Consider the following 22,487-nt stretch of genomic DNA (forward strand, 5'->3'; position numbering starts at 1 on the left):
TACTTTAACATATGAAATTTGTTCTCAGATATTCTTTTTAAAACACAACATAATATTTTGAAGCTTTGCTTGATGATGAATTATTCCTGTAACTATATCCCCAACTCCTTCGAGTGATGCCATGATGTTTTAAGTATTCATTTCAGGAATTATGTTATCACTATAATAGGTTAGATTAGATAAACTCAGAATCATACAGCAACAAAAACATAAAAAAACAAGAATCCAGACTCATAAAACAAATACACTTCCCGGGTCCTCCCTGCATGGAGTTTGCATGTTCTCCTCGTGTCTGCGTGAGTTTCCTCCGGGTGCTCCCGTTTCCCCCCACAGTCCAAAGACATGCAGGTTAGGTGCATTGGCGATCTTAAATTGTCTTTAGTGTGTTCTTGGTATGTGGGTGTGTGTGTCCTGCGGTGGGCTGGCACCCTGCCCAGGGTTTGTTTCCTGCCTTGCGCCCTATGTTGGCTGGGATTGGCTGCAGCAGACCCCCGTGACTCTGTGTTAGGATATAGCGGGATGAATGGATACATTCTCAAATTTTTCTTTTTCAGGCATTTGATTTGTTGCTCAGCATAGAGAACACACTCCTTTTCTGAGAGTTCTAATTTGAGTAAAACCAAAGCCCACAGTGCCCTCTTGTGGTGATTTATTATTATCGCACCCTGCAATTTTGTGTTTTTTTTTTTTTTTTTGCTATTGCTGTTATCAGCTTTCATTTTCCAGGCTTCAGACTTTTTCTTTTCTCTATGGCTCTTGCTCTGTTAAGTTTGATTTCTCATCTTCTGAGCTGCTGGTCAACCCTAAACCACTCAGTTGGCTCACATTTAAATTAAATTTAAATTGTATTTTAAGAACTGTGACCAACTGGTCATGTTCTATATGAGAAAATGTCATTCAGATGAAATATGGAATAAATAATTGGAGGCTTAAAATCAGTTCACTGACAGTGTTACATTTATGGCTTTCATGTTATAACAGCTGATACACAGATATATATTGCTGCTCATTTATTCATGTACTTCATTTTTTCTTTTCACAAGATTTGTCTTACACTGCATCCGGAAAGTATTCACAGCACATCACTTTTTCCACATTTTGTTATGTTACAGCCTTATTCCAAAATGGATTCAATTCATTTTTTTCCTCAGAAATCTACACACAACACCCCATAATGACAACATGAAAAAAGGTTTACTTGAGATTTTTGCAAATTTATTAAAAATAAAAAAACTGAGAAAGCACATGTAGATAAGTATTCACAGTCTTTGCCATGAAGCTCCAAATTGAGCTCAGGTGCATCCTGTTTCCCCTGATCATCCTTGAGATGTTTCTGCAGCTTCATTGGAGTCCACCTGTGGTAAATTCAGTTGATTGGACATGATTTGGAAAGGCACACACCTGTCTATATAAGGTCCCACAGTTGACAGTTCATGTCAGAGCACAAACCAAGCATGAAGTCAAAGGAATTGTCTGTAGACCTCCAAGACAGGATTGTCTCGAGGCACAAATCTGGGGAAGGTTACAGAAAAAATTTCTGCTGCTTTGAAGGTCCCAATGAGCACAGTGGCCTCCATCATCCTTAAGTGAAAGAAGAAGTTCGAAACCACCAGGACTCTTCCTAGAGCTGGCCGGCCATCTAAACTGAGCGATTGGGGGAGAAGGGCCTTAGTCAGGGCGGTGACCAAGAACCCGATGGTCACTCTGTCAGAGCTCCAGAGGTCCTCTGTGGAGAGAGGAGAACCTTCCAGAAGGACAACCATCTCTGCAGCAATCCACCAATCAGGCCTGTATGGTAGAGTGGCCAGACGGAAGCCACTCCTTAGTAAAAGGCACATGGCAGCCCGCCTGGAGTTTGCCAAAAGGCACCTAAAGGACTCTCAGACCATGAGAAACAAAATTCTCTGGTCTGATGAGACAAAGATTGAACTTTTTGGTGTGAATGCCAGGCGTGATGTTTGGAGGAAACCAGGCACCGCTCATCACCAGGCCAATACCATCCCAACAGTGAAGCATGGTGGTGGCAGCATCATGCTGTGGGGATGCTTTTCAGCGGCAGGAACTGGGAGACTAGTCAGTATAAAGGGAAAGATGACTGCAGCAATGTACAGAGACATCCTGGATGAAAACCTGCTCCAGAGCGCTCTTGACCTCAGACTGGGGTGACGGTTCATCTTTCAGCAGGACAATGACCCTAAGCACACAGCCAAGATATCAAAGGAGTGGCTTCAGGACAACTCTGTGAATGTCCTTGCGTGGCCCAGCCAGAGCCCAGAGTTGAATCTGATTGAACATCGATCTTAAAATGGCTGTGCACCGACGCTTCCCATCCAACCTGATGGAGCTTGAGAGGTGCTGCAAAGAGGAATGGGCGAAACTGGCCAAGGATAGGTGTGCCAAGCTTGTGGCATCAAATTCAAAAAGACTTGAGACTGTAATTGCTGCCAAAGATGCATCGACAAACTATTGAGCAAAGGCTGTGAATACTTATGTACATGGGATTTCTCAGTTTTTTTTATTTTTAATAAATTTACAAAAACCTCAAGTAAACTTTTTTCACGTTGTCATTGTGGGGTGTTGGGTGTAGAATTCTGAGGAAAAAAATGAATTTAATCCATTTTAGAATAAGGCTGTAACATAACAAAATGTGGAAAAAGTGATGCGCTGTGAATACTTCCCGGATGCACTGTATATACAGTGGATTCAGACCCCTTCACTTTCTGCACACTTTCTACTGTAGATTACATTTTAATTGGATAGTCTGTGATTTTTACATAGTCAATAACCCATAATGACAAAGTGAAACCATGTTTTCTGAAAGAATTGTGCATTTTCCAACCATTTCTGAATTCACTGTTGTTTATCCGTGGAAGTCTTTGTAACAAGTGTTAGGGGATATGAGATGAAATGAAAAAGGAAGCAGAGCACAAATCCAACTCTTTTCAAACATAAATTGCACTTTCCTTCCATCATGTTTCTCAGTCTGTTTTCTTTTAAAAGATGTGAGAGACCACAACTGACCTCAGCAGCATTGAGCAGTAGACAGGCACCAGCCCTGGACAGGCTTGCCAGTCATAAACTCCTTATATTTCGCTAATAATTGTGTTTCCAATTTACTTGCTATTAAAATCTTTAATGAAAATTCTATTTACACTATGAGAACAGCTCAGATATGGAATTATGCCCATAAAAACGAGTGCTGCGATGCAGAAATGATACCCATTAGGCCACATTATCTTCATGTGTCACGCTGTAAGAGGTGTTCTTGGAGACGAACACGGTGTTTACTGCTGTGTACGCAGAGGACAAGTCTGGGATGATCAATTAATATTGCCATAGACAATCAATTACTTTTACTGCAGGCATTTTGTAATTTATAAAAGAAGTTCAAATCCAAGCTTGTAAAACATTTAAGCAGAGCCACTTGATCAAGAAGCAGACAGGACCAAGTAGCTGAGAACATGAAAACTGCTGGTGAAATGAAGTGGTGGTCTCCTTCTCTATTGTGTCATATGAGCCGAGTCCTCATCCTGGTGGACTGTAACATCTGCAGGTTTTCAAAACTATTCTTATTTAGACCCCGTGTCAATTAAACTTCCTCCTGTTTCCATTATCCTTTTGTCTTTTTGAGTCTAAAAATTCTCATCCATTTTTGCATGAATGTAATAAACATTATTCAGTTTTTCTGAGAAAGCTTGCTAAGAATGTGCTTTTGAAATACTGATGATATTAATATGATTTAAGCTGTTTATCCCATGTGTGGAAATGACACTTAAAGAGCAGCTTCGCTTCACCACTGGCTCCTCAAGTTAACTCCCCCACGTTTCACCCACCATTGGTGCCAACTTCCTTTCCTGAAGAGTACTTAGTCGTATTCCTCTTTTTGTCTGCTCTTTGTTTAATGTCACTGCCTGAATATAATTAAGGAAGTGAACTCTACAGAGCAAAAAATATCAATTCAAAGAAGAAAATGAAAAAGGACAATCCCCTCTAATAAAATATATATTGAAAATATAAATACACACAGCCAAGTCTTTCTGACTACATCATGAGAACAGAAATGGATGAGCTGATTGCCCAATTAGTTTAAATAGTAGTAGTAATTCTGAATTGTACCTGAATGGCGACAGTGATCAAGGAGCAGACAGACACGAAGAGGACTGACTCTGAGCATCCTTGTACTAAGCAGATACTGATAGTTGTAATGTTCAAAATTCTAAGAAACAGTACATATGTAGTGTAGGTGCCTGACAGATTGCAAGAGTGAAGAGACATTAACATATCAGAAATACAGAGAAGGAAATGAAAAGATGGTGAAAACAACTGGAGAAGCGGAGTTCATGTATTAGACATCACAGCATGACAACATGACATGTCTTACTGGATGTAAGAGCTTGATGTGCCACCCAGAGTTAGCTTCAGATTCTGCTGGGATCAGCTTTATCTTGTTTGACTCAAAAATGTGATCTATTGGGTTCAGTAAATGGATGAATGGATTATGAAAGTTCAATAAAAAATAATAATGTGTTTATATAGCACATTTCATATATTGGTTGCAGCTCAAAGTGTTTACGAAAATTACAATATTATCTCCATAGTAATATGCTACTCACAGTCTATAACAGGGGTCCTCAATCACAGTCCTGGAGGGCCGCAGTGGCTGCAGGTTTTTATTCTAACCTGGTTGATTAATTAGAAAGCAATTCTTGCCAATAATTTAATTTAATGGCTTGTTACTGCTTTAATTCTGCCATGTCAGGTAATTCTCATATCCTGGATTTTCTTCCCCTTTCTAATGATTTGAAGGCTAAAATGGACGAGCAATTCTCAGTTCTTCACTTTCCTTCCAAGTATTTAATTAAACCATATAGTGCATGATAAATACACACTGGTGTAAATAGTAACAAGCTAAATGGAGAAATGCTGGTCTCTTTTGTCATTTGCATGTTATTGCTAATTAGAAGCAATTAAAAACCAAGAATACAGCTCTTTAAAAACAAAATACGCAATGAGGGTTCAAAATCTTAATGAGCGAGACAACTGAAGTGAAGTAGAAGTGTTACTTGAGCAATAAGTGCTTCTGATTTAGTAACTGGGTTGGAGCAAAAACCTGCAGCCACTGCGGCCCTCCATGACTGTGATTGAGGACCCCTGGCCTATAATAATAATAATAACTAGAGAAATAAACATTTAACATATAAAGTAAACAGGATAACATAAAAAAAATTGCTAAAACTATTGACCATTTATTCTATAAGTGATGGAGTGACTAAGTTATTAAAAGAAGGACTGTAGAAATAGTATACAGTAACTGTCATGTCCAATGAACAGGCCACACGTTACTGAATTCCAGTGGAAGGTGCAACACACTCAGTGTGTTTACTTGCACATAGAAAACCAGGATAAGGTAAGTAACCTGTTTAAAGTAAAAACCTTTGTTTATATGAGCAAGCCCACTTCTGGAGTTCTCCTTTGGCAAAATGCTTCATAGTCATTAAACCACACAAAAACTACTTAAATGTCATCATCGGTTGGCCACTGTGAATCTGAAAACAAGCATGGAGCCTATGTCTCCTCAGCAGTGTGGGGAACGTTACTTATAAAAGTAAATTAGTTACGTTACTCATTAATTACAAAACATCCCAACAAATCTAATCTATAAAGCTCAAAAATCTGTGCATATATATATATATATATACTAGCAAAATACCCGCGCTTCGCAGCGGCGAAGTTCTGCCTTAAAATTTTTATTAAGAAGAAAATTAAACCTTTTTAAACTGAGGGAAAATATACCAATAATTATTTGTTAAGGATCTCTTTGTATACCACATTGTGAGTTCGGCCCTCCGGTTGTAATATGACCAAGCTGTGCGCTGAGCATACTCTTGAGCATGCAACGTACAGTTGGACATATGAACAGTAATCTTGTTTCAAATCTCACAGCTTGGATTGCTGCTGTCATAATCGGTTTGAGTTTCATGGTTTGTTTCAATTACGACAGTATTTGCAGGACTTGTGTTGAAGTGACATTCGGCATCTGTCAAGCGTTGTAAGTATACAACCAGTTTCATTGATAACTTCAAATCCAGCTTTTGAGAGTGTAAACATTCATAAACATCAAAGTGTCCAATACTGAAATTGTCACCTGTGAATCTAAGATGTTTAAGAGGCATTGGCGGTTGTCGAAAGGTGTAAAATATTTGGTCATTTCGGTACACTTGAAAGCGACAACCGAACAATTCAGCGGTAGCCATCAACTCACATGCAGAACCATAGGTGAAGGGCTTAAGCATTTCACTCTTCTAGTGCTCCTGTGTAGTATAATTATCTCCTGTACCGTCATCAGTCCACACCTTATATAGGCAGGCAGCCAACAATGTGGGAGGCGTGGGGATGGGGGACCCAACGCCGCCTCACACGGTGACCAAGCTGCAGGCTATGGACGTATATATATATGTAAGTAGGATTCAGTTAGCGTTGGGAACCCGCGTACCAAATTTCTTGAAGATGGGCCCATAAATAACAAAGACTGTTGGAAAGCTCTATATGGCGGCCAAAAGTGGCGTCATACCACCAAAATAAGTACGTGCATTGGTTTCGGTTAGCGCAGGGAAGCCGCCTACCAAATCTCGTGAAGATGGGGCCATAAATAAGAAAGTTCAACATGGCGGACGTTGTCGACCGCTATGACCGTTATGTGTAGAATTTCGAAATGAAACCTGCTTAACTTTTGCAAGTAAGCTGTAAGGAATAAGCCTGCCAAATTTCAGCCTTCTACCTACACGGGAAGTTGGAGAATCAGTGATGAGTGAGTGAGTCAGTGAGTGGTTTGCCTTTTATTAGTATATATATATATATATATATATATATATATATATATATATATATATATATATATATATATATATATATATATATATATCTACTCTATAAAATCCTAAGTCTAAAAGTGCAACAATTTTGTGCAACGGTTTTATGTCACTTTTTTGTCACACTTAAATCAGGCTTATTTTAAAACCTAAATATATATTTGGTATCATTCTTTTCAGAATTTATCATACTTCAATGTGATTTTGTTAGATTATCAGATTCTTATTCAATTTTTAAATTCTAAAGTAAAAAATATCAAGAACTCACGTTCTGCAAGACGAGACTTTGTGCCAAGAGATTTAACCACGCTTGGCGCCGTAAAAAAAAAGACAAAGAGTAGGACAGCTGCTGTACAGGCTTTTAAATGTTCAAAGCGCCATGCAGGATGCAGATCACGTGGCACGGAGGCAGCAGCAAGCCAGCAGCTGATCGAGCAAAGATGAGGTAAAAAAAACTGTATTTGCTTCCCAATGTATCACCAATTAAGAGGAGGTTTTGGAGGAGCAACGGCGTCTCCATGGGGTGCATTAAGCTGCCCTCTTCTCAATGCGAGTGGCAGAGACATGAAGTGGCTGGTGCATAGTGCAGACCAGGGGGGTTGACGAGCGAAGTGAACGGGGGCGAATCCTCTAATATACTGTATATATATATATATATATATATATATATATATATATATATATATATATATATATATATATATATATATATATATGTACACACACACACATAATAAAACACCAAGGCCTGTGTGTCCAGTCCCTCATAGCAATCTGATTGGTCAGTTTGACTTTGTTGTGATAGGTCAGGCTTTGCTGATGCAAAACAAAGAGGAACAGTCAGTGTGAGATGCATGAGAGGGGATGCTGAGAGAGATATATTCAAAAACAAAGTATAAAATCAGAGAGGAGGGGAGAAAAGCACCTCAATGTTACAATTCTCAGTCTAACACACACACTCCAATAGGCCTGATAGTTTATGTAACAAAGTTGCAATTTCATAAATGGCACCTGTACAAGCCTAAACATTTCAAATAGATCACAGATGTCAAACTCCATGTCTGAAGGGCTACAGTGTCTGCAGGTTTTCATTCTAATCCATTTCCTAATCAGTGACCAGGTTTCACTGCTAATAAGGATTTTTTGCTAATAAGGATTTTTTTTTGTTTTTAATGATTTAGTCCTCTTAATTGATTCTTTTCTTCATTAAATAAAAGCCAAACAGAAATGAGATGTGAAATGAGCTGACAGATAACAAGTTGAATTGGAGCTTCAAACTTCAACCAGTTTCACTCTAGCCAGGTTCTTAATGAGAAGCCAATTCTTGCTGTTAATTAAACCCGTTATACTGTATAATTCCACAGCTTGTTGCCGCTCTCTTTTTGCTACAGTAGAACTGTTGATTTTCTGTTTTTTTTAAGGACACCGTCAAAATGTTTTGGTGACCTCGGAGATAAACCTTAATGATACCTCCACCCTTGTTTGTTTCAAAATATTGTGTGATGGGCACAGGTTAGCTGGTCATGTGGCAGCTCATTTTGTCTCATTATTATTTGGCAGTTAGTTAAGGAAAAAGAAACAACTAAGGGGCCTGAGTCAAGTTAATTAAAACTAAGGCAAAAGAAGTGAATTAGCAGCCAAAACTGTAATTTTTATTCCACACTTGTCACTGATTAAGAAGATGGTTAGAATGAACACCTGCAGCCACTGTGGCCCTCCAGGACCGCAGTTTGACACCCCTAAAATAGATTATCTTATGGTCAATAGGCATATTTAGCTCTGCAAATGGTTATATAAACTTTTTACTTAACTCTTTTAGGGCAGGGAGAGGGCGAAAAAAAGCTGTAAATGTCGATAAAACTCATTGTTACGTTATGGGCAGACCCTCTTTGCCTGGAGGACTGGTAGATTAATTGATTTGACTTGACCCTGCATGTGTGTCAGTAGCACAGAGTAAACAACATCTAGAATGGCATTGATTGCGGGCGAGAGAGTGAAGTAAATGTGCAAAGCAAAATACTCAGTGGATGACATTTTGCATATATTTTATTATTTTGAATTGGACTCCGACTTGTTGGACTATGATTTGGTGCATGCGATCTGGAGATCTTGATGTAAAACGAAAGGGAGGCACTGGCATCACCTGATCAATCCCCAGTTAACATGCCACCGCCGCCGCCACCACTGTCCAGCCGCTGCCAGTGTCTACACACTGCATGCTGCAACAAACGTTATATGTTGAGATTTATGTGAGAAACCATTACTTTGTTTTCTTTTTATAATCCAGAAATTTTTGGAAAAATATTCAGTCCTGGGAAAAAAGGGAAATAAAAATCAGCCGTAAAAGAGTACATTTCGTCTGGCATATTTTTTTTTCTTATTTCAAATTAAGTAATTCAATATTGCAATCACCAATGACAAGATGAAGTCTGTGACCAAAGCACTGGATCCTCAGCCACTTGTTTAGTTACATCACCTTGACAACAGTAATCCCGTTGTCAGTAGTCAGTAGCAACTGGTCCCATCGGGTTGAGCCTCCAGCTTGTGAGGGCATCCTACAAGGCTTCAGCTGTATGCTCCCTGGTGTGGTCTTGGGGAATGTGGCTGGTTTGGAGGCAGGCACTTTTCAGCTCCCAGTCTCCCATGAAATGTATTGTCACACTTATGTATGGCTCGCAGGTCCTGCTGGACCAAATATCGGTGGTCAGTGTGACGTGAAACACTTTGGCGAGCCAGGTGGCAAGACTTTCTCTAACTTCAGTATACATTTTTGGCAGTACTTGTTTTGCAAAGTAATTCCGACTAGGTAACCTGTATCTTCATCATGAGTTTTTAGCAACTGTATAAAGCTGTCTTGTTCCACAGTTGAGATGGGGACCATGTCTTTAGCGATATGATAAGCCCCACTTCTCACTTTTTTTCTCATAAGGCACAGCATGGGTATATGAGTTTTGTAACGTGGTTTGCTTTGGGGAAGGAGGCTGGGAAGACCTCATGGTCTGGGCTGCAGCATGCATTTTCACAAACTCTTAATGCTGCACTTTATGGCGCTGTTGTAAATGTTGGAAAAGATTAGTAATGCTCAAAGCTTTTGTCGGGACTCGACATTCTTTACATTCTTTATAGAATACATTATTCTGTTGTTCATCTGACACTTTGAACCCAAACCATCTCGAAATAACTGAGCCATCTTTTTTCTTTTTACCAACCAGCTCTTCTACAATAGATCCCTATGTGTTTTTATCTGTCTCCGTCCTGTCACTTCCTGCAGCACTTACCAAGTAAAAAGGTGAGGGAGGAGTGAATTGTGTTCAGAGAGGGAAAGAGGTGGGGCAGGGTGTAGTTGTACGAGAGACAAATGGGGAGAAGAGAAAGACGAACTGGCAGCTGTATGAGTATACATTTTAAGAGAGGACAAAGTCGACTATATTTCCTTAGAAGGTTGGCATCTTTCAACATCTGCAATAAGATGCTGCAAATGTTCTATCAGACGGTTGTGGCGAGCACCCTCTTCTACGCGGTGGTGTGCTGGGGAGGCAGCATAAAGAATGCCTCACGTATGGACAAACTGGTGAGGAAGGCAGGCTCTGTTGTAGGCATGGAGATGGGCAGTTTGACATCTGTGGCAGAGCGACGGGCACTGAGCAGGCTCCTGTCAATCATAGAGAATCCACTGCATCCACTGAACAGGATCATCTCCAGACAGAGGAGCAGCTTCAGCGGCAGACTGCTATCACCGTCCTGCTCCACTGACAGACTGAGGAGATCGTTCCTCCCCCACACTTTGCGACTTTTTGTCTGTTATACCTGCATTTTTATCACTCTTTAATTTAATATTGTTTTTATCAGTATGCTATCTATCTATCTATCTATCTATCTATCTATCTATCTATCTATCTATCTATCTATCTATCTATCTATCTATCTATCTATCTATCATGCAACATAGACTATATCGATATAAACAATATTGTCTCATCCTATATCTCATATGAAAATATGTCGAAATTTCTTAAAAACTTGATACATACTTAAGAATGCAAAGATTTGTTGACCTAGGCCAAATGGCTGCTCATCCCCTCCTGGACATTCTACATTATATGATCCAAGTCACTATCTGTCATGAAGTTTTGAAGGTCTGATTATCATGCAATCACTACAAATGTGTTGTACTTATTCAAGAATTGCTAGGATGATATAGCAATCACAACTGAAGTTTGCATCTGCTGTGATGAAAAGCAGTGACCATCTTTCAGATATAATTCTGGTATTAGCACTCCATATGAATAACCAAATCCTGACCCCACCAACAGTCCAGACTCTTTTGAGCTGCCGCCATACATACTTTAGCTGGAAAACATAATAGTGCTGTGAGTTATGTCTGAGAATATGGCTGTGTATTTTAAATGGGATCAGTCTGGTCCAGATGAATCTGTGTAGCCCAGATCCAGGGTTTAAATTCATACTTATGCATACCATGTACAATATGTTTTTAATCACAAGAACACACACAGGCCACAAATTCATTTCCATGAGTTATTAACAGCTCTTCAGATGTAGAGATCAATAATGGAAAAATAATAACATAAAATGAATTAACCTGCTTAATCCATTTCAGGGTTGTGAATAGACTGAGCCAATCCCAGCAGAAAATAGAGTAAGAATCAAAATACAATAATCAGAGCAATGAAGAGGAAAGAAGAAAAGCAGACATTGCAGACCATGTATGTAGAAATGTAACATACATGACCTGATAATCTATTATTGAAGCTGCTTAATCCTGCTGAAGATTTGTAAAACAAAAGTTCATCATATTATAATATAAATTATTGCTCATACACAAATCTAGAAAGCAAAATGACGAAGTATCCCTATATTTCATAGGTGTGTAACAAATATGAATAGCCAGTATAAAGTTAGTAAACAGAGAAGGAAATTTCAACATCATGACTACGCTTATTTTAGTGGAGAATAAGAAGGAATTCCTCTTTACGAGGCCAAGAGTAAAACAGCAAGATCAGACATCATGACCCAACTACCATTGTTCCACTGACAGAGAAATCTGCAGTCAGGTGGAGAATACTCATATTATTGATGAAATGTTGGTCATAGCCTATATCAAGTCAAGCATACCAGGACCACTGGATCTGAAACAGTTCAGCAGTTTTCTATGCAGCACTAACCTATTTTGTCAAAAGGACCACTTTACAGAGAGTGCTGTTTATTAACTTTAGCTTGGCAATCAGTACCATCATCTTCCAAAGCTCAGAATTCTTGGACTAAACACCATCCAGCTAAAAGACTTGCTGACTGGTAGGCTGCACATCTAACAGACTAACCTTAAACACCGCAGCACCCTAAAGCTCAGCCTACTCATTTGTCTACTCATGACTGTATCATCAAGGATTACACCAACTCTTTCTACATGTTTGCAGTGTTAGGTTTGTTTGCCCTAACAAGACATTTACACTTCTCATGAATGGTGCAATAAAAACAACTTGTCACTCAGTATTAGTAAAACAAAGGAGTGGATTGTGAACTTGTACAAGATTTGGAACAAGTCGTGTGCCTAAGGATAATAATAAGGTTGCTATGGACAGACTAAGTAGCTTTTAGTTTTTAGGGGTTTAAATCACTTAAGATCTCTCATGATCCTTTAATCCAACTTAATAAAAGGACAAGTGTCTATTTGTGAAAAAGGTGGCACATCACAAATATTTGTAGTAATAAAATACAGTACATTTGTCATTCCAATAGATGGTGCAAAACAAACACTGACACTGCTTTTACCAATCCCATAGCAAACGCCGTATAACCGAGACATATGCATTGTATGGTGTACTGCAAACGTTAATGCTGAGGTCTACATTGATTACTTAGATTTCAACTCATCTTAGACAGGTGGCACAGCTAGTCAAACTAGTCTTGCCAAGAATGCTCAAGATGACTTTCACTTTGGGGAGCTGGGCATTGATTGGTGGTTCCCTCACATCCTAGTTAACTTCTGCAGATGTATTGTGAAGGGCTCACCAGCCAGATACATGACAATCCAGTAGAACAGCTGCAGTATTAGTGACCGTAAGGCCCTGTGGCAAGTACTTCAAATGACCATTAATTGGGACACTCCGAATCACACAGGACATTTTTGTAAGATGCCTCTGTAAAGTTGTCACCCCTCATCTTAGTCTGCACATGTCCTCTATAGTCAGCCGTTTGACTTGATTAGTCACTTTGGAAAGCTTTTACATTATCAATCTGTTTGCTCTGCAAATCGTAGATTATGAATATTTGGTGGCCCAGTTGCTTGTATTGGTTGGCTGTTACCATTTTGATATTTAGGATGTGATATTTGTATTTTTAATCTAATACAACTGCAATTGGTTACAATTTTTTTTCTTTGCCATTGCCTTGTTTAGTGATCCGCATTGCTGGCACAGAGTTGCTATACTGTATACCATATGGTGCTGGCACAGTGTTGCTATTGTCAGAATAATGAGACAAAGCCATTATGAAGGTTTGGGGCAGCCACCCGTATAATGTGCCCTGTCTGCAAAAGTGTTTAAATAAAATTGATATATTTTCACAAGTCGGAGTTCAAAATAGATCTGAAGTCTTAGAGCTAAGTTGGCGGCTTTAAAGGTCGGTTAAGGAAGTGATGTCATCTCTAGGGCTGGAATTGGAAGTGACATCCTCTCTAGGCCCAGGACCTGAAGAGACGTCATCTCAAGGGCCGAAACCTGGCAGGATTTCCCGAGAGTGGTCTGCAAAAGGTTGAGAGAGACACTCAGTGCACCCCGCCGCCCCATGGTCTGGTGTGGAATTACTGTCATTTAGACCCTTTAGCTGTCTCCTACTCGCACGTGTGTGGCACTATACTGTATGGTGACTCTATGTTTGATGATACTGCACTAAAGGGTCTAGCAGAAAAGAAATATTGTTGTTCAGGGCACTGTATAATAACGGTGTGTTAATCTGAATTAACTGAATCTTTATCTCTGCTCCTTAGTTACGTTTCAGCTCGACCCAACTGTTGTGCTTGAGTTTCCACTCATCAAGCCTCCTCTTATCCAGAACACCAGCATTGAGCTTGACATAAAGGTAGGTTTCATTAAATTTGTTCATTTCTTATATTTTTCAAAACAGGACAACTTGGTACTTGAAAAAGGTGTTAAACAATCTAACTGGATGCTAATTGAACATTTTAGTAAACTTGGGGGAAAATGTTTAAATAAAAGAAATACTGTTATAATAGAATAGTACTGAAAGTTGAATTAGCAAGCTAAGTATATTTCTTCCCTTTATAACTTGTAGGTGTAGATGAAAGAATTGGTCACAGTTTTTGTCCATTGTGACACCTATTTCAGGGTATTTCTATTTCAGGTACAGTATGTGAAATTTGACCCACATACAAAAGATAAGGCAAAGAAATCATTGAAAATAAATCATTTATGCATACAGCATTTTTCCAGCTTCAATAAGGTGGATCAGTGGCTAATGCCAGAGAGCTGGCTTTGAATCCTGACCCTGTCACTGATTCTGTGGCTTTTGCACATTCTCCTCATGTCTGCAGGAGTTTTTCTCTGGTTACTACAATGGCATCTCAAAGATGTGCATACTAGGAAGATGGTGACCCTGAACTGTTCCCAGATGACTATGTGTGCCCTACAGTAAATGTATGTCCAGTCCAGGGTTGTGCCTTACATCTTGATCCAAATCCCTGCAAACCTGAATTGGAACAAATAGGTTACAGCAATGGATAAATGGATGGATGGTGTAACTCCCATTTAAGAGGCCCAGCACGGCTGCCATGCACTTGCTATTATGCTAATGGTAAACCATATTTAAGAATGTTAGAAGTAATAAAAGGGGTCTTCAGTCTTTAAACATTTCTTGCCCTGACAGGGAGAGTGGTACAGCACTGCACACCACCAGGAGCCTCCCTTTACACCACATCCATTTAAACTTCCAATGGAGAACAACTTCATGCTGTACTTTGGCCTGTCAGCCTTCTCTATAAATTCTGCAGCTTTTGCATATTTCTCAGCTGGAGTCCTAAAGTTTTCTGTGACTGATGAAATGGTAAGTAGATATTACATAAATCTGTACAGTTTTTCTAAATGCCCAAATTAAAAACATTAATATTGTGCACAGACACTTTACAGCTTGGTCTGGGTTGGTATGGCCCCAAGAAAATTCCTGTGCATGTGCATTAGTGTATGTTTTAAATGAAGAAGCAAGATTAGGACTTCAGAAGTTCTTCTAAAAATAATTAACACAGACATAACAAAGCTATGTTGTGTACTGAAAGTGAATGTTGTGCCTGGCCACTATCAGCCAACTGGATACAATGCATATATGTAACATTATTTGGTAGAATGAGAGTGTAAGTACTGGCAACTAGGTATGTCACCTAACCAAAGTATTTAAATAAAGTGCATCTCTTATTAGGTCCATTTAGATAGATAGATAGATAGATAGATAGATAGATAGATAGATAGATAGATAGATAGATAGATAGATAGATAGATAGATAGATAGATAGATAGATAGATAGATGCTTTATTAATCCCAAGGGGAAATTCACATAATCCAGCAGCAGCATACTGATAAAAAACAATATTAAATTAAAGAGTAATAAAAATGCAGGTAAAAACTGACAAAAACTTTGAATAATGTCAATGTTTACCCCCCGGTGGAATTGAAGAGTCGCATAGTGTGGGGGAGGAACGATCTCCTCAGTCTGTCAGTGGAGCAGAACGGTGACAGCAGTCTATCGCTGAAGCTGCTCCTCTGTCTGGAGATGATCCTGTTCAGTGGATGCAGTGGATTCTCCATGATTGACAGGAGCCTGCTCAGTGCCCGTCACTCTGCCACGGATGTTAAACTGTTCAGCTTCATTCCTACAATATAGCCTGCCTTCCTCACCAGTTTGTCCAGGCGTGAGATGTCCTTCTTCTTTATGCTGCCTCCCCAGCACACAACCGCATAGAAGAGGGCACTCGCCACAACCGTCTGGTAGAACATCTGCAGCATCTTATTGCAGATGTTGAAGGACGCCAACCTTCTAAGAAAGTATAGTTGGCTCTGATCTTTCTTACACAGAGCATCAGTATTGGCAGTCCAGTCCAATTTATCATCCACCTGCACTCCCAGGTATTTATAGGTCTGTACCCTCTGCACACAGTCTCCTCTGATGATCACGGGGTCCATGAGGGGCCTGGGCCTCCTAAAACCACCACTAGTTCCTTGGTCTTGCTGGTGTTCAGGTGTAAGTGGTTTGAGTTTCACCACTTAACAAAGTCCTTCATTAGTTTCTTATACTCCTCCTCCTGCCCACTCCTGATGCAGCCCATGATAGCAGTGTCGTCAGCGAACTTTTGTACGTGGCAGGACTCCGAGTTGTATTGAAAGTCTGATGTATATAGGCTGAACAGGACCGGAGAAAGTACAGTCTCCTGCAGCGCTCCTGTGTTGCTGACCACAATGTCAGACCTGCAGTTCCCGAGACGCACATACTGAGGTCTGTCTGTAAGATAGTCCACGAAACATGCCACCAGGTGTGAATCTACTCCCATCTCTGTTAGCTTGTCCATAAGGAGCAGAGGTTGGATGGTGTTGAAGGCCCACCACTGCCTCTGTCCAAGTGGGGTAGGGATCGGTGTAGCATATAGATGATGGCATCCTCCGCACCCACCTTCTCCTGGTATGTGAACTGCAGAGGGTCGAGGGCGTGGCAGACCTGTGGCCTCGGGTGGTGAAGCAGCAGCCGCTCCATGGTCTTCATCACATGTGAAGTCAGGGCGACAGGTCGGAAGTCATTCAGCTCACTAGGACATGATACCTTTGGGACTGGGGTGATACAAGATGTTTTTCAAAGACTCTCCCCTGTTCCAGGCTCAGATTGAAGAAGCGCTGTAGAGGACCCCCCAGCTCCAGCGCTCAGGCCTTCAGCAGTCGTGGCGATACTCCATCTGGACCTGCTGCTTTGCTGGCATGAAGTCTCCTCAGCTCTCTGCTCACCTGCGCTGCTGTAATTGTGGGTGGGGATGTCTCTCCTATGCTGGTATCAGCAGAAGGATGGGTGGAGGGTGCAGTACTCCAAGGTGAGCGTGGGTTAGGGTGGTCAAACCTGTTAAAGAAGTTGTTCATCTGGTTTGCTCTCTCCACGTCTCTCTTGATGGTGGCACTCTGCTGCTTTGAGCTGCAGCCAGGGATGATCTTCATCCCATCCCACACTTGCCTTATGCTGTTATTCTGCAATTTCTGCTCTAGCTTTCTCCTGTACTGCTCCTTCGCCGCCCTGAGCTGAATTCGGAGTTCCTTTTGCACGCGCTTGAGCTCATGCTGATCACTGCCTTTAAAAGCCCTTTTCTTCTGGTTCAAAAGGCCCTTGATGTCACTTGTAATCCACGGCTTGTTGTTAGCATAGCAGCGTACTGTTCTCACTGGAACTACAATGTCCATACAGAAGTTGATGTAGTCAGTAGTGCAGTCAACAACCTCCTCAATTTTCTCACTATGTGATACCTGCAGGATATCCCAGTCCGTAGTTCCAAAGCAGTCTCTCCGAGACTGCTCTGCCTCAAGGGACCACTTCCTGAATGTGCGTGTGGTTGTAGGTAGCTCCCTCACTCTTGGTTTGTAGTGAGGCTGAAGCAGAACCAGGTTAAGATCTGCTTTCCTAAGGTGGTACCGAATACAAACCCTTGTTGCCACCACAACAGCATGACTCTTTCAATGCATGAATTGAAGTCCTGAAAGTATTAATTAGTTGATCTTGACCTGTTCTCACAGGTTATTCCTGCAGACTTGTCAGTCGCACACTCAGTTAGGCTGAGATCTGGTGACTAAGCAGGCTCCTGGAATGAATTGAAATCATTGTGTCCTTTGAAACAACTTGAGATTGTGTGTGCTTTTACCTGAAAATACTATTACTACCACTGTTACCGGTTACATAACCGCTGCAGGAGAGAAGGCAAAAGTGCTATATTTAAATTCAGAGGTACAGGTCAGAAAGATAGAGAGCACAGTTTCAGAGTAGCCAGCAAAAAGGAATAGAAGTGAAAAAGTAAAACAGCACCTCCTTATAGGCTGAACAACAACAACAACAACAACATTTATTTATATAGTACATTTTCATACAAAAAAATGTAGCTCAAAGTGCTTTACATAATGAAGAATAGAAAAATAAGAGACACAGTAAGAAAATAAAATAAGTCAACATTAATTAACATAGAATAAGAGTAAGGTCCAATGGCCAGGGGGGACAGAAAAAAAAAAAAACTCCAGACGGCTGGAGAAGAAAAAAATAAAATCTGCAGGGATTCCAGGCCATGAGACCGCCCAGTCCCCTCTGGGCAATCTACCTAACAGAAATGAAACAGTCCTCTTTGTATTTATGGTTTTCACGGAAGGATTTGATGATGATGATGATGATGATGATCACGTGGACTTCTGGCTTTTAGTCCATCAATGCTGGGGCATCATGGTGCTTTGAGTAGGTTGGTTATATTTTGAACGAGGAACCTTCACATCACCAAGACAGACGGGTATGCGCTCGCGAGTGCAGGAACGTTTAAATAGGGTGGACTGCACCTGAGCAGGTGTTGACATACGGTGCACATCCCAACGTGACAGTTTTTTGGAGGTCCATGGGTAATGTAAATGAGGATTGGATGGACAAAAGGGCTTGCGGTATAAAATCATGGTCCAAACACCAGCGGTCATTATTTGACCAGGTCTTCAGACTAAAATGTACATCGGTGCTACTGGTTTGCTTTGCTTAGAAGTAGAGATACGTACTGACCTTTGTGCATGTAGTAGGTGCTTAGTTTTTCATTGTTTTTGTTTAATTTTTCAGTCTGACCTTCATTATCTGTCTTGCAGCTTTTTTTTTTCACTTTTGTAGCACCTGAACTAATTTTCTTTTGTTTTGGAAGCATCTTTGCATTAGACTTTGTAAATATTTTGCAAGATATTTGTTTGTAAAATAGTTTGGACACGGATGGATTAAAACAGAATTCTGTTTTTGAATAGTCTTTTTTAGTTTGAGTCTCTCTTACTCCATCCCCTGATTGCTGGGTCTCACCTACTGGCACCCCAAGTCGGGAATGGTACAACAGTGTCCTTACCTGGGGTGTCATAGTTACATAAAGTATTGTCGTACTACGTTCTGTTTGTTACGTGAGGATTTGAAGTGATTAGGAGCACTTCCCAAATGAAACCACATGAACATTAAGGCACAGGACAAGAACATAAATCTACAAAAGAATTGTACTCCAATATGTGGCAGAATTTGTAATCCAGTTGTGGGATGAAGCTTTATAACAAATAGACATCTGATGATCACGGTTACCTCTTCGGGCATCTTACAAGTAATTTTTTAAATTAGTGCCTCATCTTGTTCTGACCAGCAACTCACGTGGCAAATGCAAAGTTTCCCAATGGTGTAGTACTATTGGGGTTGTTGGGAATTGTGGTCCAAGTACCTCACAAACTGAGTTCCACTCAAAATTTTATTGTCCCAAGAGGGAAACTTAGTTTATCATCATGGTTATTTTAAACTGACATAAATATCAGTCCCAGTTTGATCCTTGACTGAAACACAGTGTGCACAGATCTTCTTGTCTCCTGCCTGTGTTCATCAGAGCTTTCCCTAAGGAAGTGTTTGACTGATTGGCAATTCTAAAATAGCTGGGCCTGCTCATATTTGGATTCTGTTATCCTGGAGTTGGAATATGGGGTTCAAAAAATGAACTGGTTGAAGAGGTCTTATAGTAGTTAAAAACATCTTTATTACTGTCAAGGTCAGCGTACGTGAGGTGCAACCATTTTCAACCCTGATGTGCAGCAAAAAAGAATCCAGAGAGGAACACAAGAACAATGTAGTTTGTACTATTGTATTGTATTTCTGAGGTGATAGATTGGCCATCTACTCTGTGAAGACAATTACATGTGTTCAGTTTTGTGTATTGCATTTTTTGATATCCACTTCATGTCCATCCTACCTGGAAGGGGGTCTCTCTCTTAATTGTCTTTCCCAAGATTTCTTCGTTTTTTTTTTTCCATCAAGGGTTTTCTTTTGGGATTTTTTCCTGTTTTCTTACAGAGTCAAGGTTAGGGGCCTTGTCAAAAGACAGGAGCTGTTAAAGAACATTGAGGCACGCCTTGTGTGATTTTGGGCTATACAAGAGAAAAATGGTTGTTGTTCTAATAGACAGCAGTGATGCCAAGAGGTCAAAGAGATCGTCTTCGGGACTCATCAGCCAGAAATTCAGAATGAATCTATTAACATTCCAGGTCTTCTAGCGGTATTTTGAATATTATCCTTTAATATGTACACTAAGCTTTCATTGGTACATCTCTTAGTTTCCAACAGTCTTTGTTCTGACGCTTTCAGGTTCCAAAATCGTCTCCCATCAGGCTTACCACCAATAGTTTTGGAGTTTTTATACCTGAGGTAAGAATAAGTGTTTATTTCATTTTCTGTAAAATTTTAGTGCTTTAGCAAGATTTGTTCATCTTTATAACATTTTATTTTACTTGCAGTCACATTTAACCTCTTGATGTGTACCAATGTGTGATTTAAAAATGAGGTTTTGAAATAATCTTCCATTTCCACACTGGTCAGCATTTAACTTCGGTGCTGGATGGTGAGAGTGCTACAGTGATGGACACAAATAAAGTGCCCTCCTGAATGTTACTTAATCTCCTACAACACAGTCCCTCTATTTAAGAAGCACAATAAATAGAAAAATAAACTTGGCACAAATTTAAGGCTCCTTAATTTCCATCAGTTCATGATGTGACACAACTGTAAATTGGCAATGAGACTAGGATCCCATCCAGGGAAAGGTTTTGCCTTTGAACTGAAACATTGATATAAAGTAGGATTATGCAAAATGAATATGATGCTCTAGCTGTGTATTGTAAAGGAATAGAAAAATCTAAGATATGTCTTTTTTGGTGCAGAGTCATTTACACTTCCTTTATTCTTCTCCAGCTTCCAAAACGCTACCCCAACATGTCCATGCAAATACTACTGCTTGCCAGAGAACCGCCGCTTACTAAAGTTCACGCTGACAACATCACAGAATCTGTGTTTGGAATTGCCAAAATGTTTGTGGTCCTACCAGATAAGACCCTGGCACCCGCCTTTGCCCTAGAAATTGTGAGTAGATGACCAGATAAAGTACTGTGCATTCCATTTGGCTATTTATACATTTTGTGACTTTCTCAGTTTCATTTCTATTTAAAACAAAAATGTGTGGTTCTTAACTTGCAAGATTTTACTATTTTCTTTAAATGGTGTAATTGTGTTGAATAATAGTGTTTGTGAAAAACATGTAATGCCATAGGAAAGACCAGGATCTCCTCAGCACCTTTCTTCATCTAGAGAACAGAAACTCTTCCGATATTGCAGAGCAATGCTATGTCTTATGGAAGCAGAGTTTTCTGAAGTGCTTTGTACATTTGATCAAAATGCACTTTCTTTATGTATCGCGTTATGATTTTCTATGCAGACTTTCTCAGTCTGGATAATGGCTAACAACTCTTCAGCCATCTACCAGTATTATGTGGATCAAAAGCACATTTTCAAATGATTCTAGGCAAACATAAAAATCTTCTTTCATTTAGGATGTGTCTGCACAGTGCAAAGCATGTTAGAAGACAGATGTTAGGAGGTAGATGAATGGATATTGAATTAAAAAAAACAAGCAATTCTGGAATCTGAGACTGCTTGGACTTCATCTGCAGAGGGTGGGTGTTCTCTGGGTGAATCCCCTAAGCTATGGGCAACAGCAGGAACAAATATGTGTGCATAGAGGGTATGACAGATAGGGGGCACTGTTGTCCAATTGAACCCTCAGATCAGATGCCAGACACCAGGTAAAAGTCCAATAATTTTCTTTATTTGGACAATAACGTGCACAAAGCACCCTCCACTTCATAATACTCATATAACAATAACCAATACAATAAACCAATAATTAAATCCTCCTCTCCCAGATGCATTGCCACCCTTCCTCCCGACTCAGCTCACCCATCTAGGATTTCCCAGAGTCTTTTATAGTCCTTGACCCGGAAGTGTTTCTGTCCCTCAGTCCATGTTACTTTGTAACACTTCCGGGTTGGGTGAAAACTCCTTTTCTTCGTCAGCCCGGAAGCACTTTATTTCTTCCATCCTCATGACATGGAAGTACATCCGGGCTGTATGGAAAACAAACGTCTCTGTGCCTCTCTGCAGCGTCCCCTGGCTGCCCCGACATTATCCAGCAGGGCTGTGTTTTAAAACGTCATAGTCCATGATGCCCTGCTGGAATTCAGGGCATCTCCACATTGCAGGGAGGGCTCCATCTGGCAGCTTGGGGTTCTTGGCCAGGATAAACTGCCGGCCATAGTCCACAAGGGATAAATAACAGAAAGGGGGGAAATAACATATGTATGGGGTGGGGGGAGGATGGGGGAGGAACAGACAAAACTGATAAAGACACCTAAGACACCCAAAGAGCCGACTGAGGCACTGCACCTTCTTTGATACAACCCAAAATGTTTAATTTTAACATCTAACACTTTTTAGCATCCTGCTTCTAAGGAACTGACTGGAAAGCACACACT

General features: G+C 40.3%; 1 protein-coding gene across 1 annotated transcript in view; it reads left to right on the top strand.

Moving 5' to 3' along the window:
- The window catches only part of bpifcl (BPI fold containing family C, like), an 80,595-nt gene that overhangs the window by 31,025 nt on the left and 27,083 nt on the right, over positions 1-22,487 (top strand). Inside the window, exons 8-11 of the mRNA XM_039735069.1 lie at positions 13,876-13,967; positions 14,772-14,948; positions 20,269-20,328; positions 20,872-21,039. Coding sequence (XP_039591003.1) covers positions 13,876-13,967; positions 14,772-14,948; positions 20,269-20,328; positions 20,872-21,039 — 497 coding nt within the window. The remainder of the gene's footprint in view (positions 1-13,875; positions 13,968-14,771; positions 14,949-20,268; positions 20,329-20,871; positions 21,040-22,487) is intronic.

This window comes from Polypterus senegalus, chromosome 14 (genome assembly GCF_016835505.1).
Source record: "Polypterus senegalus isolate Bchr_013 chromosome 14, ASM1683550v1, whole genome shotgun sequence".
Classification (NCBI taxonomy): Eukaryota; Metazoa; Chordata; class Cladistia; order Polypteriformes; family Polypteridae; genus Polypterus; species Polypterus senegalus.